The sequence below is a fragment of the Equus przewalskii genome, chromosome 6, assembly GCF_037783145.1.
Source record: "Equus przewalskii isolate Varuska chromosome 6, EquPr2, whole genome shotgun sequence".
In the NCBI taxonomy this organism is placed as follows: domain Eukaryota; kingdom Metazoa; phylum Chordata; class Mammalia; order Perissodactyla; family Equidae; genus Equus; species Equus przewalskii.
The window spans coordinates 73,091,904-73,110,248 of NC_091836.1; the positions used below are offsets into that span (position 1 = coordinate 73,091,904).

Here is an 18,345-nt window from a genome sequence, read left to right on the forward strand (position 1 = left end):
TACTATCATATTATAAGAATATGATTAGTTTTCTTAATTTACAGATAGATAGTTAAATAACTTGCTTAAAACAGATCAGTTTTTAAGTAGCAGAATTTATATTCTCACCCATATTTGTGTGATTTCAAAGACTCAGCTGAAATCTTCTGCAGTGTGTGTCTATCTCATGTCTCTCTCAACTTATTATCAATGCTTTATTTTCTGAAACATTCTTTTAGTATACTTTTTAGTATCAAAACTAAAAATATCATTACTTCTCTTTCTGTGTATTTTTATATCTCCCCTATCTGGGTCTCAGAGAATTTTCATATTCTGATCTGGGGCCTCACTACAGTTGATGCTATTTCCTTCCTCACATTCTCTCTTTTTTCTTTAGTTTCTGGAGCAAGATAGTATTTGTCTGTGACTAGTAAGAAATTGTTCCATAAAGCTGTAATAAATTGTTCTTGTGTCTCCTGTGTCTGTTTCTTTTCTTCCATTTTTAATAATAACATCCCCTATAACCTGAGCTATACCAGTATTTCCTTAGCCAACGCTATGGCCAGGTATCCTGAGGGATATCAGGCGTGAAACAAACATGCAAATAAATCCCATGGCTGCTGTCATCACCCTGGCAGTCTGAGCACTCTACTTTCAACCCAGAATGGGCAATGACGACACTAACCAATGCAAAGAAAAGGCATGAGTCACTAGACATTGCTGGCACGGTTATAAAGGCCTCGTGATCTGTGTTAGGTGAATTCAGGCAGAGGGAGAAATGAGCATTTGCCATGCGGCCTGCCACCTTAATAGCTACTATTTTCCTGCCTTGGTGCCTGCCTTTCCCTGTACCCCCTGCTACACACCGTAGAGGATTGGACTTTGTTACGGTAAGTGAGCTATCAGGACTACATTGTCATATTATGACTATGGTGGGCTCTGCTTCCATATATGTGTTATATGCATACACCATACTGCATAGTATAAAGATAAATAAATTCATATTACATATTAAATTGTTTTCTTCAACTCTAAGCTCATTTTTTTTCTTCTGATTTTAAAAGAAATGAAATTATCTTTGGGCCCCTAAAATTATTGTGCTTATTGTAACTAAGGAATAAATCAGTGCCAGTGTTTGTCTCTCACACTCTAGCCTTCTGTAGGTCATAGAGTGAACACTCGGGTGTCAGGATCTCTGAGCCAGTGAGGTGGAAAAGGGTCAGGGGAGGTAATTCAAAGGGCCTGATATGTCCTTTCTATTGACTGAAAAATCTCTCAAACTATCTGCCACACACTTTCAAATTTTTCAAGAAAATGCAAATTTGTTCCTCCAATGTTTTAAGCATCCGAAATGCCTAAAACACCTTATAACTGATTTTAGTCATGTACTTTATAATTGTTCAGGGACCTGGTAAAATTTCCTGCTAATACTTAGCCCAGAAAAATATGGTAAATCATGTGCCTCTGAGTGCCCAGTCAAGTTCACAATAAAATAAAGCCATAAAAATGCAATTTTATATAGAATATATAAATCAATCATGGGTTTATATCAAGTACTATCATAAGAACTGTAGTGTAGACCAAGTTGTATTATACGTGAGCATTGCCCTTAAAGTACTTTCAGTCCAGCTGGGGTTCAAATATAGATATAGAAAGCCTGACTATAATACAAGGTGCTATTTTTTTTCCTCCAGAAGTTGAGATTCTTTACACTGGACTGCTATGAAAGTCAATGGAGCCTTTGGAGAGTCTCCCGAAGTAGGCAGTATGTAGAGAATGAGTTTTCTAAAAGTACTTTAATGGAATGGAATATGTAAAAGCACATGGACGGGATGTGCAAAACCAACCAAATTCTACGTCCTAAGAGTCATAGATTCTGTCCTGACTGAGAAAACCTCAATCGTCAGAAAGACCAGAGACCATCTTCCCCGGGCAATTCCCATCTAATACCTGCGTGACCTATATTCCTGGGCCACTCTTACCTGAAACGTGGATGCTTTGTTTTTGGAGAATTTTTAACAGGTTATCTAAATTACTTTTTATTTTCTCACCTGTGTTTAATATTATCTACCCAGTGACAGGAGAATCAGGGAGAGTTGGCATCATTTGACTGAGAACAGGAGGTTGAAGAAGACCAGATAGTCAATGCACCGTGCTTCCCAGGCCCTCAAATGAGGCTATGCTCTGGGTAACTGATCCTGTGAGCCTGTCCTCACTGTCTCTAAGTATTCATCCCTTCCGGGTCTCTCACCCAGGACTATTTCCACCAGTTTTTCCTGCCCACGAAAGAGTCACCACTCCTCACCCAGAGGAGAGAGATACAGCTCCTGCAGCAGCTCCCTCTAAATGAGACAGACATACAAAATGAGCAGATGCTGGCTATGCAACATCGGCCTCGCTGTGGAGTAACTGAGGTGGCCAACAGCTCCGTCTTCCCAGGAAGTTCCAAATGGAATAAGCACACTCTGACCTATAGGTACTTGCTGTTAAGGCCTGGAGGAATGAGTGGGGTGATTACCTCAAAGGATTTCCTACAATATCTCTCCTGCCGGCACCTCTACTGTCTCCTGCATTCCCTATTCTCTACAAAGCCCCAAATCTCCCTCAGAGAAGGCAATTCTACTTGCTCTCATTCTAGCTTCCTCAGATCATCTCTTTAGGAACTGGAGCCTAACCTCTATCCTTTGACCATGAACCTACTATTCTTTCCTTAGTTAAATCTATTTTTTTTCTATGTGCATCTGTGTGTGGTGTTGGGGGGTGTATATAGGATATAATTTTGATATATTTTTGCTCCTTGTCTAGGCTACTTTTTCCCTTAGGAATCCTAAACATACAGAATAGATCCAAAGCAAAGCAGTACCTAACTATATAGAACACTGTACATTTCAGTTGAATTGACACTGATTTTTTTCTTTCCCCCAATTACCCTGTGGGGCTGTGGTTCTCAGACTTTAGTTTACATAAGGATAATGTGGAGAATTTGCTAAATTCTTAGAAATCTATATTTTGCAGGTTTAATTTCTTATTTTCTTTTCAATTTTCTGATTCAGTTAGTCTGGGATTTACTCTATTTTACAGATGAACAAAATGAGTCCCAGAATATTAAATAATTTGCCCCAAAGCACAGTCATTCTTTGTTAGAGCTAGGATAATTCTCATACCTCTGAGCTATTCCACTTAAAGATTTCTTGTTTCAGGATTATCAATTACCCAAGAGAAATGAAGCGAGACACAGTGAAAGACATCATACTTGATGCGCTTTCCATCTGGAGTAATGTGACCTCCTTGATCTTCCAGGAGGCAAAAAGCCAAGATGCAGACATCACGCTTTCTTTCTGGGACTTGGGTGAGAAACTGACATGGGAGGAAGGGTATGGGGTTCCAGGTAAAGGGCTAATCGTCTCAGTCTGTAGACAAAAACCCAGTCCAGCTAATCCAACTTCTGAGAAAAAAAATCCGGCAAAATCTTAATGGAAATCAAAAAGCTATAATACAGGTAAGACATTTTTGGTGCAATGAAACAGCAGGTAGGGGAGCGGAGGCACTGTGAACAGGGTAAGGAGGGGTTGCACATTTTCATGTCAAAAGGGAGTTGTGTAGCCATCCAATCTGTTGAACTGCTATTCAAAGTTGATCCAATCTATTTATAAAACCTGCAATCTAAGTTTCCTCCTCCCTTTTCCCTTCATATTGGCAAAAGTCTTTTGTGTCTAACTTATAACCTTCACTCAGTGTTTGCCATCTTTCCCTTTCCTCTTTTACCAAAAGAGATAGGCAGTAGCTAGATTTTTGGCCCCGCCCTATTCCTCTGCATAGATTGTGTCTTAGCCCTCTCATACCTCCAGCTGTACCCAGCTGCAAGGTATCCTAAGGCACTGAGGCTTACCTAAGACCATTTCTGCCCTTTCCCCAGACCCCCTGTTTTGACAATAGCTTCTATCATCATCCACAGCCCATGGAGATGATTGGCCCTTTGATGGGCCAGGAGGTATCCTAGGCCATGCCTTTTTACCAGATTCTGATGCTCCAGGAGTTATCCACTTTGACAAAGGAGAACACTGGTCAAATTCATACAAAGGTAAAGACCTTACTTGGCGGGAGTGACAGAACTCTCTGGGAGCTTGGGGGTTGGTATTGATGGTCTCCATTTGGGCCTGGAATAAAGTAAAGAGGATAGAGGGAAGGATTCAGAGTGGGCAGGATGAGGCGAGAAGATTTGGCTGAAGAATTGGGTCTCCTATTTGAGTGGGGGAGATGAGATCATTTCTAAATAAAGATGCTCCTATAATAAACACATTGTCATATTGTGCTTTTCTCTCTCCCTATCTCTTTCTTTCCATTTATCGGTCTCTCAATTTTCCTCATGCTTCTTTTTCACTTCCAGTTTATCTGTCTATATATTTTGCCATTTTGTGTCCCACCTAGAATTTTTCCTTCTCTGCCTGCCTTTTTCTTGCATTTTTATATCTGTTCTTTTCTCCTTTTCTGCTCTCTCCTTTTTTTTCTCCCATCTTTTTCACACACTTTCTGCCTTCCATATGAATATTTAATTTTTATCCTTTTGCCTATTCCTTTTCAGGGTTTAATCTGTTCCTGGTTGCCATTCATGAGCTAGGTCATTCTCTGGGCCTGAGGCACTCTGGAAGTCAGAACTCTATCATGTATCCTAGCTATGTGTATCATGACCCTAGAACCTTCCACCTTGGTGTTGATGACATCCAGAGAATCCAGCAACTGTACGGTATGTGTCTGCTGGAAGGGAGAGGGTTCTGGGGAGGAAATTCCAATGGAAGTTTGCTGTTTTCTTCTTTCTCCACCAGGAAAAAGATGTTCATCTGAAATGTCCTAATGCTGGCACAGAAGAATAATTCAATATGGCTTTTCAGTGGCTTCACTGAAGAATCAAACAGGTCAAAGCACTGAAGCAGCCTTGGGGACTGCTTGAACTAACCCCTAAAGAGTGGAACCTAGTCAGAGCAGCTGAGTCAAAACTCAGAACACTTCTGTGTCACAATTACGATAGTTTTTAAGAATAAAATTTTGTTTTTACAATTTGGTATGTCTCAGCATTTGATATGTCCAATCACTGAGATCCAGGCATGGGGGAGAGAAGAGTATAGTAGAGTGGAGAACTCTGGAAGAGATGGCCACGAACTCTCAAATTATGTGGAAAGGTAAGAAAAAATAAGATTAAGAATAAAGATTTCAGATGCTGCTACATGGTAGAGTTTGAGGAATATCATTTATGCTATATTGAAGATTGCAACTATACAGACCAACTGTTGAGATGGTGGCTTACCCACTTATTAGCTCTGAGACTTTGGGCAAGTTATTTAACCTCTTTATGGTTCAGTTTCACATTTGTTAAATAAGTGTAATCAGTTTACTGTCATAGGGCTAAGTGATATAATAAATGCAAACCTCTTTCATCAGTGCTTGGCAGCACAAGTTTTAGGTATTATTAATATTGTTGTTGAGATATTAGATAAAAACATGTACTGCTAAGTCTGTATCCTGAGGCCTGCATTTAGAAGAAGAAATCCTGGATGGAGAATATGGACTAGGTAGGGCAGCAGCATGTAATCAGACACATGTAATCAGTAGTAGAAGATATGAGGAGACATGCAAGGTATTAGACTGAAAGTCTATCCCACTCACCTGGCCAACATAAGCCTTATCTTCCTATTTTAGACTCAAGACAACTGGGGGAATCTTCTGATACCCCAAGGGGTTGTTCTGCCTCACACAATATCCCCTTGGTAATGAAAAGCCTGAAGTGAGGAAACTGAGTTTTAGGTAGTAAGCTGAAGTAAAGACATCTGCAGGGGGAAGAGAGGATAGTGCATTATATACATTATTTCAAAAATGATTAGGAAAGATTGTACTAAGGGGATACAAAAATGGGAGAAAAAAGGAAGTCATATGAAAGGAAGGTTTCATAGACAAACTATTTTAATGTCAGAGTTTTCATTATAAAATAATATAGCTCATATACTAGGATGAATGTATATATTTTTTTGAAAATATAAAGCGTATTTGGGAGTGACTTCTGAAAAACTCAAGTTACTCTGCATAAAATGCTAATTTTGAGCTCCCAACAGCAATTGGAGGAAAGTAGATGAGAAAGAAGGCAATAAAATTGATGAGAATCCTTTGTGTTACGGGTTGTGACATGTACAGATTCTCTGTGGTTTTCTCAATTTCAGAAAGCCATTTCCCAGAGGTCTTACCCTTCTCAGGGCATCCCATATTAGATGAATGGGTGAAGCTGGAATATAAATATCCTGGCATTTTCATCTGTCACAGGGAAATTATTTTGAGTAATGCATTAGAGAGCCCCAGTGTGTTGGGCAAGAAATTGTCAGGCGTGTGCTGCAATTCAGCTTTTCTCTTTGTTCAGTCCTGCTTCCTCCCTCTTCCCCTCATAGGTGATGATTCCTAATAAGTGCTTTGCATCCTGAATTCTGCCATAGTATCTATTTCTGGAGAACCCAACCTCTGACAACTGACTTTTCTAAAAGTCAATGAAATTATTTCTCTATTGTGTGACTGGTAAGTGTAAAAGAGAGAATGCATATAAAACCAAAATCAGCAATGGAAAAAGGCGGTATCTTGACACTTCTGTCAACAAATAAGATGCATAAACTGCAAGAGTAGCAAAAAATTTACTTGGGTTCTCAAGAATCGCAATTTCAGGAGCACAGATTTCAGTAGAAACCCAAATAGTGTCCTACTAAGGAGTAAAAGAGAGGGGTTTCTAAAGGCAAAGAAGGCAGATTGTATTACAAAGGATTTTAATTGGAGTTGGAGGCGGAGAGTTAGGGTTGTCTAAACATTGATTGACTGTTGATTCTATCTTCAGAAAGTCTACAATCCTCATTCTTTGTGATCAGGATGTTAGTTCTCCTGCTGACTTCTTAAACAATTGTTTATGAAACAATTGCCATTTTGGCCCAGTCCAAAGGTTTGGCTCAGTCCAAAGTTCAAGAGAGCAAAGTAGTTTCTCTGGAAAGGCAGCTCTGACTCTCTTCTAAAATGGCTCCACTATAGTCAACTGTGTTTGACACTCTTGAAGACACTGAAAAATCATATGATATATAATGGGTAACTTTTACCCCATAAATATTAAAATATATGACAAATAGAAATGGAAAGCAATAGGATATATTGGAGTATATGAGGAAGACATTTGGTGTAAACCTAATTCGGCCTGACTTTGTTTTTTCCAAAAGGGACTGACAATGGCCATTGAGCACACATTGTATATCTGCTTTAAACATTTACTATGGCAAGAACAAATGCCCTTAAGATAAAGGTGGAACTTCCCCCTACATTGGCATTTCCTGAAGGATAAGCATCTTTCCTTAAGCTAGGAACTGATGCCGTGCTCACCTTTGACCACCCAGCTTGAGACAACAGACCTGCCACATTGCTGTGTTTACCGAGACAGCAGACCTACCTGCTGTGTACATCAATAGCTGTGCCAACAGAGCAGTCTCATGACAATTGTAAAAGGGACATTTCAATCATAATGTGAAACATCCTGTTTGGGGGTATATAACCACTCTGTGCACCCCACTTCTTTGGTGCCCTTTCTTCCTTCGGGAAGAAAGGCCCCAGGCCAAGGTCCTCAGATTTTAGCTCAGCATAAACTCTCCCAAATTTTCATTTGGCTCTGGTTATGGATTATTTTCATTGACATATATATCCAAAATACACATGTTTAGATAAACACAACTTACGAAAATATGCAAAAGGAGAAACAGAAAATCCAAATAGCACTATTGATGTTTAAAAATATAATCTATAATTATATCTTTCCACAAGCAGTTTCAAAACTGACAAAGGAGAAAATCTAAACTGTCTTTTGACTATTATCTATCAAAACTATAATTGAAAATTATCCCCAGATAGCTATTTAATAAAGAAACCATACCAATTATACACAAAATCTTCTAGTTGGGGAAAAAGAAAGGACTATTTCCTAAGTTATTTTTGAGCTACGCATAATTCTGTAGCAAAACATGACACAGACATTACAAGTAAGGAAAATTTCAGGTCACTCTCAGTGATGAACATAGATATAAAACCCCTAAACAAAATGTTAACAACTCAAATCTAGCAATAAATAAAGGAAAATAAAGTGACACATTAAACTTGGGTTTCTTCCAGAAATATAAAGTTGATATTTAAAAATCAATTGATATAATTAATCACATTAATAGGATAATTGTGGAAAATCAAATAAATCATAAAAATCATAAACTTCAATGGACACAGAAGATAATTTTATGAAATTCAGCATCCAGTCTTTATAAAACACTCATCAAATGAACAATAGAAGGTGTGGTTTTTTTGAGGAAGATTAGCCCTGAGCTAACATCTGCTGCCAATCCTCCTCTTTTTGCTGAGGAAGACTGGCCTTGAGCTAACATCCGTGCCCATCTTCCTCTACTTTTCATGTGGGACACCTGCCACAGCATGGCTTGCTAAGCAGTGCGGTAGATCAACACCCGGGATCCAAACTGTGAACCCTGTCCAAAGCGGGATGTGTGAACTTAACTGCTGTGTCACCAGGCCAGCCCTAGAAAGTACGTTTTTTGATAAAGTTAGTTGCCAAAAATCCTAGCCAACGTATTTCAGTGGTGAAAAGTTGAGAACGTTACCTGTGAGATCTACAAAGAAAAAGCATAAGTTTCCTTACTTCTGTCCAAAATCGTGCCAGAGGTCTTGACCAGAGCAATAAGTCAATTGTAGTGTAAGCCCTGACAGGTGGTCTTTCGTTTTTGTAATGCAAGTGACTTAAACTTTGATTGCTGAGGCATCCACTTCGAAGATGGCTATCTCAAGTACACTGTAAACATAGTGCCAGCCACACAGCTGAAGAACCAGCCACAGCCGCCCCCAGGCTCCTAAGATAACTGATCATTTGAGCCACTTGTTTTTTCTCTCCCTGAGCTTTAAATTCCCACTGTTAGGTTTTAAATTCACCAAGAAAGTGTAAGCCCTCAAAACCATGGGCCTCTACCCTCAACCCCGGAAAAAGCAGAAACCCAGGTCTGCACTATCTTTACCTGCAGCCTTGCTGTGTGGCCCCAGGTGTGCCATGTAATTTCAAGGACTTTTTTTTCAAAGTTTCTTGATGGTTATTGCTGAGGGTCTCTTGCAGTCATAACAAGAATTGCAAGGGCCACAAGACTCCTTATGGATAGGCTGAGGTTGGCACAAAACATCAATAAATACAAGATATAAGGATTAAAAATAAAGGATAAAGAAGCTGGCATTACTCACGGAGGTAAGATTGGTACAAAATAAGGCCTAAAGACTATACAGATGAGTTATTAGAAATAGAAGTAAGCTTAGCAGTTTTTCAGGGAAAAGGACAAATATAAATTGATTTTATTTTTCTATATCAGTACCAAACATTTAGTTGAAGAGAGTTTATAAGTACTATTCACATTTAGAGTAAATTAATGTCAAATACTTTAGAATAAATCTAATGTAAGATATATAATATCTCTCAACAGAAAAGTATAAGATAATATTGAGAAAAAATAAAGACCTTAATTAATTGAAGTCCTTGTTCTTGAATTGGAAGATCTTGTAATCTAAATATTTCAGTTCTCCCAAAATTGATCTATAGATTCAATAAAATAAAAGTTCTAATATATATCTTGCTGAAAATTGATAAGCCATTTCTAAAATTTATAAATAAATGCAAAGAGGTAGATAATCAAGATATAAGCTGAGAAAAAGAATAAAATAATGCCTTGAGAAGCCACACTCCATACTGTGGAAACAGTGATGAACCAGATAATGAATGATTTTTGCCTTTACAGAGCTTAATATAGAAGCTTGAATCCTGCATTTGCTTAATAAATGATTATTAAATACATAACTAATGAACAACCCTGTTCGGTGAGAAGCGTTTTATAGCAGAAGAACCTCTCACTGTACTTAATTACCGTGGCTCTATATGGATGCCCCTAACGAAGCTGAAATTTCAATATTCCTCTAGGTTAGAGTAGTTATTATGACTTCACTCTCATACGCTCATTAGAGAAGAGAAAACTACCACATTTGAAAGAAAGGACTGGGAGTAGTAGATACAAATAGAGACATATTTCTACAATTTCCAGGATCATAGTCATATGCTCTTTACACATTGGGATTAAGGGCTGTTTATATTACTTTCTTCTCTGGGGATCGAGCACACTCTGACACCAATCCCTAATTGTCTACCCCAGTAGAAATCAGGAGTATTTATAAAGATGGTGGAAGCATTCCAGCCTCACTATTCACGGAATCAGAGGTTTTCAAGACCTGAGGTCCATGGAGAATCAAAATTGTAGCATCTATAATCAGAAAAAGTTTGACCTTCAGATAAAGATGAGAACTCTTCACAGGTGAGGGATAAACTAAAGACAGCAAGAACTAAAAGCACAGAAATACAGAGAGAACTGAGAAGAAAGATAGAGGAAGTAAAAGGACTGGGGAAAAAAGAGAATTACATGCAGAAAAGACACACATTTAAGCAAAGCAAAATAGAAGGAAATGGCAGCAGGAAGCAGAATAGGGAGGATAAAGATGTTCAGAGTAAATTAAGTGACAGAGAGAGAGAAAGCCACAGAAATAGAAAGAAAATATGATTTTACCTACAACAGAGGAAAGTTTAGGCAGAGAAAGACAAAATGAAACTGAATGATTTGGGAAATAGACTACTGGTTGTGTGATTAAGCATTCATACTGATGTAACTGGCTTATATGTGAATTTCAAGGGTGTTAATTTTTAATTACAAATAAATAGTGGGAAGATTTTGGCACAGCTTGTGTTAAGATACGAGGGCTAAAGATAGTAAAATCATTAGAAAGACAGTATACAATTTACACAGGAGGGGAAAATGGGTGTCATTCTCTTTGTGAACAATTTTGAAATTTATGGCATATCGTAATGTCCTGCTATAGGCTGGTCAGTAGAAGATAGTTTTTGAGGACTGCAGGTAAGATGCCGGAGAGGCTGTGATAAAATGGTGTTATCCTCAGTGGTTCTCCCTGAATTACTCGGAATAAGTTAGTGCGTGACAGCAGTCTTTTCATGCCTATGCCCATTGAAACAGTTTTGTCCTTAGTCCCAGTTTCTTCTCACTACTTCTTCTCACCTCACTATGAATAAATTGTGTTAAAATAAACAAAGAACTGAAAGAATCATTGTTAATGACTTAAAAGTAGAGTCAGAAGAAAATGAACAGAGAAGGGGCAATAGAGGGACTGAGAAAAAGCGAAAGACGTGACAGATGAGTCAGTGAGAAAGAAAGACAAGACAGAAAGAGCCTAAGTAGGGATATTCTTGCCTATCCTACCTTTAAATCTATGGGCAGTCTCACAATGAAGTTTTCTAAACACTTCAATCTGCACTCAGAGAACTCAGAGCAGAGAGAAAGACATTCCTAAGGAACAGTGATCCATTTTATTTCCTACAACTTCTCTGAGAATTGAAGAAAGTGTGATTTATATCAAGATTGAAAGAATTAAAGGAGAAAGCACAGAATAATTTCCTTACATGGGGTACAAGAAACTCTCCCTCTCTTGTGGTCACAATATAATCTTTGTGTGTGTGTGTATGTGTGTGTGCACACGTGCGCGTGTGTGTGTGTGCTCTATATATTTCAGTGTTAATGTCTAGAATGTTTTGATGAGCTGAACTTTAGAACAAGATTTAAAACAAAAGTTTTTGCCAGAGGAAGAGAAAAAAAAGAAAGTCAGGAGGGACTTCAGCAGATTGTGGAGACTGGAGAGAAAAATGCTGCTTGGAGGTAAAGAAAATAAATGTGTTGTGTAAGTATTCTGCCCACTAGATGTAGAACATGATGAGTAGCTGACTGCTTTATCCAAGACAAGGGACCTGATGAAAGCTCCATTTAGAGGTCTCACTTGGTGCTGGAGAAGAAGACCAGGGAGGTGTCTGACTCATAGGGAATGGGGGGATGCCTGGACTTGAGGATAAAGGGAGAAAGAGAAGGACATTTCTTATTATGTGGAGAAGATAGCTTGGTATTTATTTCTGTACCTAACATATAGATTTTAATCCAAAGTCCTCTTTGGAATTAGAGATTATTCAGCCTGACAACTCTTAGTATTCACACTATAAAATTGATATAAGAATCAGCCAAGAAGGGAAAATTTGAAAAAAAAAATGAAGCTTTTATAAAATAAAATAGCGGCAATAAAAGGTCAGTGCTAGTCAGAACCTATGCTAAATAAGAGGCTGCATTTGGAAAGATCTTCACTTCAAGCCAGGGTTGAAATCTGTGATAGACTTTTAAGAGGCCAGAGACCAAGGGTCTGTAAGGAAGGATGAAAGAGATGCTGAGATGCTGCAGCGGAGATGTCTGAAATCGAGGAAGCCTAGACTCTTAATGACTAAGTGAAGAATTTTCTCAAGGTCAGTAGACAGGGCTAACATAAGGAACCAGAGGACTGAAGGGACAAGAGAGTCCTGCAGAGTTAGCTGCTACGCCCAATGCCATCAACCCAGGCTATAGCAAGGGCAGCATTAACAGAGGCAATCACCATGAAGATTGCTCAGAGAAAGTAAAGCCAGACATTAGAATTACATTTTGAAAAGGGAAAATTAACTTGGTTGTTCTTAAGAGGCACTAATGGTGAGTACTCAGAACTGCATTTCTGAGATTGCTATGGGTTCATGGAGGTAGGTGCAAATGGGTCATAAAATTGGAAAAACATTTAACGTTTAGGTTTAATATTTTTAAAAATGTGATTATAAGCATCATTTTGAGAGGAAAAAACAAGCAAGAAATGATGAATAGAAACGATGTGGATATTCCCCATTGTTACAAATGTAAGATATACAGTATATGACATATTGAGCTTAAATATATTGTTTTAATTTTATTTTGTGAGTCGGCATACAGGAAGAGCTTCAAGAGTTATGTTATGACCTTATGATATATATAATATATGTATATATTTTTCTTGCTATGAGGAGTTTAGGTTGCAGAAGAGTTATCATATTAAACAGTCAAAAATATGCAAGTGTACCAGAATTATGGAGTTTTTTACCCTTTTTCATGCTGCTTTTTTTTTTTTTTGGTGAGGGTGTTGGCCCTGAGCTAACATCTGTGCCAATCTTCCTCTATTTTGTGTGTGGGATGCCGCCACAGCATGGTTTGATGAGTGGTGTGTAGGTCCATGCCTGGGATCCAAAACGCAAACCTTGAACCCTGGGCTGCTGAAGTGGAGCACGCAAACTTAACCACTACCCCATGGGGATGACTCCTATGCCTTCTTTTCATATAATGGGGTGTTTATTTTTTATTATTAAAGCATTGAATATTTTTAAGTTTTAAATATTATAAATTATTAAATAAAAATAAATATGAAGGGATCTATGTTGAGTTCTTGGGACCAATTCAGTTTTCAGGATAGCCTAGAAGCAATAAATGATTAACTCAAGAACGTTACTGGCAGGAAGCTTATGCAAATCCAGACATTTACTCTGACTTTTCTCCCTTTTCCTTTCTATAATGTGTAGTAAAGATTTATTTCTCTGCTGTTTTGCTGCTTAAAGGTTTTAGTGTCTTCAGTGCAAATCCATCAAAGTTCTTGTCAGAGGTGACCAGACTCATGTAGTACACAGCTTTGTTCCAGAATTTGGTGCTTTTTACTACTGGGAAATGTTTCTTGCATGAGAACCTTAAGAAGTACCTCCTTCCTTCCTCTGTGAGGTTAGAGGAAAGATATATTGTATCCTGATTACACTGCTTATGCTCACATGGATAATTTTGAATGATTAAAAAAAATAACAGAAAACATTCCTCACTGTTTGCCAAGGATGACTATGGTGGTCTGGAATAACAATGATACTGTGGAGCCCATATTTATTCTGAAGGGTTTTCCTGGACTGGAGTATGTTCATTTTTGGCTGTCAATCCCATTCTGTCTTGCATATTTGGTAGCATTTATTGGTAACATTACTGTCCTTTCTGTCATTCGCATAGAGTCCTCACTCCACCAGCCCATGTATTACTTCCTTTCCATCTTGGCACTAACTGACCTAGGTATGTCTCTGTCCACACTCCCCACTGTGCTTGCTGTGTTGTGGTTGGATGCTCCGGAGATTCAGGCAAGCGCTTGCTATGCTCAGCTCTTCTTCATCCATACATTCACATTCCTGGAGTCCTCAGTGCTGCTGGCTATGGCCTTTGACCGTTTTGTTGCTATCTGCCGGCCACTGCACTACACTACCATTCTCACCAACAGTGTAATTGGCAAGATTGGTTTGGCCTGCTTGCTAAGAAGCATGGGAGTTGTACTGCCCACACCTTTGCTACTGAGACAGTATCACTACAGCCATGTCAATGCCCTCTCCCACACCTTCTGTTTACACCAGGATGTTCTGAGATTATCCTGTTCAGATGCCAGGATCAACAGTGTTTATGGACTGTGTGTAGTTATCACCACACTTGGCATGGATTCCATCTTCATACTTCTTTCTTATGTCCTGATTCTGAATGCTGTGTTGGGCATTGCATCTCGTGAAGAGCGGCTAAAGGCACTCAACACGTGCGTATCCCATATCTGCGTGGTACTCATCTTCTTTGTGCCAGTTATTGGGGTGTCAATGGTCCATCGCTTTGGGAAGCATCTGTCTCCCGTAGTCCACATCCTTATGGCTGACATCTACCTGCTCCTTCCCCCAGTGCTTAATCCTATTGTCTACAGTGTCAAGACAAAGCAGATTCGTCTCAGAATTCTTCGCACGTTTGGACTAGGGAGACTTCAAACTCTATCCTCCAGCTTTCTCACTGAAAAATGTTGCAACAGCTGTTTGAGTAGATGAGAAGTAAAATATTGGGGGCTTGATCATTTGGTTAAATTCCTAAGTTTTTCACTTCCTATGTATGTGATCTCAGTTAATCACTAACACTTATGAGATTCATGTTTCCATAGCCAAATCATAAGTATGGTCTTTTCTATCTCCAAGATAATTATGAGATTTATAATAGACAATGCATGCAAACTAAATTTTTTTGAAAACTACAATTTGTCAATATTATTAATTATTCTTAATGATATAATAATAATTTTCCTTATTAAATGTAACTATGTTTATGTAGTTTCTCATGTTTATGTTCTAAAACCCAGAAATCGCTCTCTCTCTTTTTCTAATACATTTGCCCATATTTTGGCTCTCATGCCGAAATGTTATAACTTTTTGTGAAAATATTCCTGACTTCTTGGGGCAAGTTTGGAACTTGATACTGTCACTATTGTTTACGGACCAAGTCCTCACCTCATCACTTGAGCAGTGATGTGTCTTTTCTTCCATTGCCACTGTAGATCTATCTGCTCTTTCAATTTACCAGCAAATACTGAGGCAGACACTGAGGAGTTACTCAAGAGAGCCTGACAATGCGTGTCTAAACATCTGGGTAAATGCGTATAGTTCAACACTATAGCACAGGATTTTAGGTCTTACTCTGTGAGTGGGTGGGGAGTTGTGAAAATAACACCTTCATCTTTTAATATTTTCTACTCTCATACTATATGTCTGTGTGAATCTTTAATATCATTGCCTTTCTCAGTTTCTTTATTGCCAATAACTCATTACTTTTTTCTTCTTTATTAAGATGACTTTCATATATGTTTTCATTGATGATATTTTATTGTTTCATATATATTCATTTTCTTCTCAGTTGTGTTGCAAACACCTTGAGCATGGAGTTTGCGTATCTTGAGCCATACCAATCTCCTTTGTCAACTTTCACACGTCCTCCACATGAACTCTTTGAATCAGGCTCAGTGATGAACTTGTGTCTCTGAACATACCATGTTAAGAAAATGAGAGCTTCCCAGATTTCCCACGGCACACATATTGTCATTATCCTAATTTCTCTTATAATATGAATTAATAACAGGATAATTTTAAGTCTGGATGGTATTAAAACATAAAATAAGTATATCAGCCCTTCCACTTAAATACATTTATACAGTTTTCTTTGGTAAAGAAATCTCAATTGGAAATTGTCCTACTCACTCCCCCATTAGCTCAGTCAATAAACTCCATTTATTTAAGAGAAAGATGGATGTGACTATGGGATTATATGATAAAGATTTGTGAAAAATGAGATTGGCTGAGATTTGGGAGAATGATGTTATCCTGGAAAACTGGAAATATGGAATTAATGATTAATCTTCAAGAACATAGAATGAATATAGCAACTAATCATTTAAAATAAGTCTGATTTAATTAGATGGAGGTGAAAAGAAGTTTAAAAATATCATTAGACAGATTGGTTTTCTTGTTCATATTTTCCCTGGATTATTTCACCTTTTCAGAAAAAAATCAATCTTCTTAATGTCTCATGACTAATAAGATACCAAGAGTGCTGAATCCTGAAAACCAAACTCATTTGATACGATGTATATTTTAGAATGTGAAAATTTAACTTAACACGTGAAATGCAACTTTTCTAGACTAGATAAATACTACTCAAAGGAAGAAAGTTTGCTTTCTGAAAACAATTATACATGAAAATCCAAATCATGGTTAAAAGACTGTCTGATATTCATGAGATTAGATACAGAGAAATTAGCCATATGATTTAATTATTTAGTGGCTATGAAATTTGATGTACCCTTTGAAAATACTTGCCAAGGGCTTTGAAAGCAGTTTTAGCTCAGGGTACAAAATACAGGGTCACAAATTTGGTAGACTGACAGAATACTAAGAATAACTAAATAATAAATCTGTAGCAAAGGAACAGGGAATCAATTTTTGAATATCTGTTATTGAGCACTTTATGCATTCTACATGCTATGCATACATTAACTCATTGAATATTTTAAACATATATAGGAGACAGATAAAATTATTATGAATTCATTACATACATAAGGAAAGAGAGGCAAAAATGGCTAAGTAATGTTCCCTAGGTTACATAGTCAATAAGTGCCAGGATTGGGATTCTAAGGTAAGAAGCTCAGGATCTACAGTCCATGTTCTTTACTTTCATGGTCCTAGAGTCCATGCTCTTTGCCTTCATATTACCCTGAGACTTAAACACAGAACATTGGGTTTTAGTTCAGTTTTGTTCCCTCCTCTCTCCTCCAGCTTAAATCAGGGTTTCTCTACCTTGGCGCTATTGACATTTGGATGTGTACATTCTTTGTTGTGGGGCCTGTCTCACCCATTGTAAGATATTTAAAAGCATCCCTAGCATCTACAAACTAGATGCCATTAACTTTTCCTAAATTATCCTAAGTTATGACAACTGAAAATGCTTCCAGACGTTGTCAAATATCCCCTGGTAGGAAAAATTGATTATTGTTGAGAATTACTGCCTTAAATCAAGGATTCTCTCAACTCCATTCCTAAATGGAGTTCTGCAGAACATAAATTTTAGATGTTAATAAATGCTGTCTGGGTCTGCCCCGTGGCCAAGTGTTTCAGTTCACGTGCTCCGCTTTGACGGCCCAGGGTTTCACCGGTTCAGATCCTTGGTGTGGACATGGCGTCCCTCATCAAGTCATACTGAAGTGGTGTCCCACACAGCACAACCAGAGGGACCCACAACTAGAATATACAACTATGTAGTGGGGAGTTTTGGGGAGAAGAAGAAGAAGAAAAAAAAGAAGATTGGCGACAGATGTTAGCTCAGGTGCCAATCTTTAAAAAATAAATGAATAAATAAATAAATAAAAAATAAATAAATAAATACTGCCTGGATAAAATATATCTGGAAAAGGCTGGCTTATATTATATTAGTAGGTTTCCTCTAAGCTGGAGTTCCCTGAAGCATTAGCACACAATATAAATATTCACACGCAAGGTTATTACAACATGCAGTTTGTCCAAAACCTGGTTGACCAAGGCTCACTTTATTTGTTTGTTTGTTTTGGTCATTAATTCTATTTAAATATGGTCTATTTTACATGTTTAGAAAATCGGATATAGGAAGTGTAAAGAATTAGCACTTTTGAGCAGCTAGTAACTGCTGTCTCTGCTTATTCAGAATACAGACTTTTTCTTGTACATTATTCTAAGACCATTATTTTTCTCCATCAGATGATCCCAGGGACACTTCTCAGTTGCTGTCAAATGTGAACTCCCAGATTCAGAATTTGATATGACCACTTCCTTTTCCTGAGCAAGAGAAAAATCTCCAGTGGCAGTGGCATCATTCATCCTCCCTGCAGGTTGCATTGAGAAAAAAATAATTAGTCCTGAGGGAATGGAAAATTCAAGAGGAGGCACAGCATTTAAAGTAGTTAAAGGTAGAAGTGTAGTGCTGATAAGGCACCTGGCTGGATAGAGTCAAGGATGCTGAATGCAAAAATATC

The 18,345-nt window shown here is 38.0% G+C and overlaps 2 protein-coding genes across 3 annotated transcripts; both read left to right on the forward strand.

Annotated features, from left to right (window-relative positions):
• Window positions 1-702: 702 nt before the first annotated feature.
• Window positions 703-5,034, forward strand: MMP26 (matrix metallopeptidase 26). 2 transcript variants are annotated; one of them, XM_008524755.2, is made up of 6 exons: window positions 705-869; window positions 2,235-2,455; window positions 3,180-3,328; window positions 3,935-4,060; window positions 4,562-4,723; window positions 4,803-5,034. In XM_008524755.2, exons 1-6 carry the CDS (start codon window positions 771-773, stop codon window positions 4,829-4,831), a joined length of 786 nt encoding a protein of 261 aa, XP_008522977.1. In that variant the 5' UTR covers window positions 705-770; the 3' UTR covers window positions 4,832-5,034. The 2 variants fall into 2 exon arrangements, with proteins under 2 accessions (XP_070480298.1, XP_008522977.1); XM_070624197.1 differs by having other exon boundaries at window positions 703-869; window positions 4,562-5,034.
• Window positions 5,035-13,138: 8,104 nt separating this feature from the next.
• Window positions 13,139-15,013, forward strand: LOC103553970 (olfactory receptor 51L1). Its single transcript, XM_008524766.2, has one exon. It carries the CDS (start codon window positions 13,835-13,837, stop codon window positions 14,840-14,842), a length of 1,008 nt encoding a protein of 335 aa, XP_008522988.2. The 5' UTR covers window positions 13,139-13,834; the 3' UTR covers window positions 14,843-15,013.
• The last annotated feature ends 3,332 nt before the right edge of the window (window positions 15,014-18,345 follow it).

Excerpts from the sequence above, each read along its gene's own strand:
- LOC103553970 (XM_008524766.2), top strand. The coding sequence starts at position 13,835 with ATGACTATGGTGGTCTGGAATAACAATGATACTGTGGAGCCCATATTT.
- MMP26 (XM_070624197.1), top strand. The coding sequence starts at position 771 with ATGCGGCCTGCCACCTTAATAGCTACTATTTTCCTGCCTTGGTGCCTG. Across the intron at positions 2,456-3,179 it reads AAGCACACTCTGACCTATAG|GATTATCAATTACCCAAGAG; the intron begins GTACTTGCTGTT and ends TTCTTGTTTCAG. Across the intron at positions 4,061-4,561 it reads CTGGTCAAATTCATACAAAG|GGTTTAATCTGTTCCTGGTT; the intron begins GTAAAGACCTTA and ends ATTCCTTTTCAG.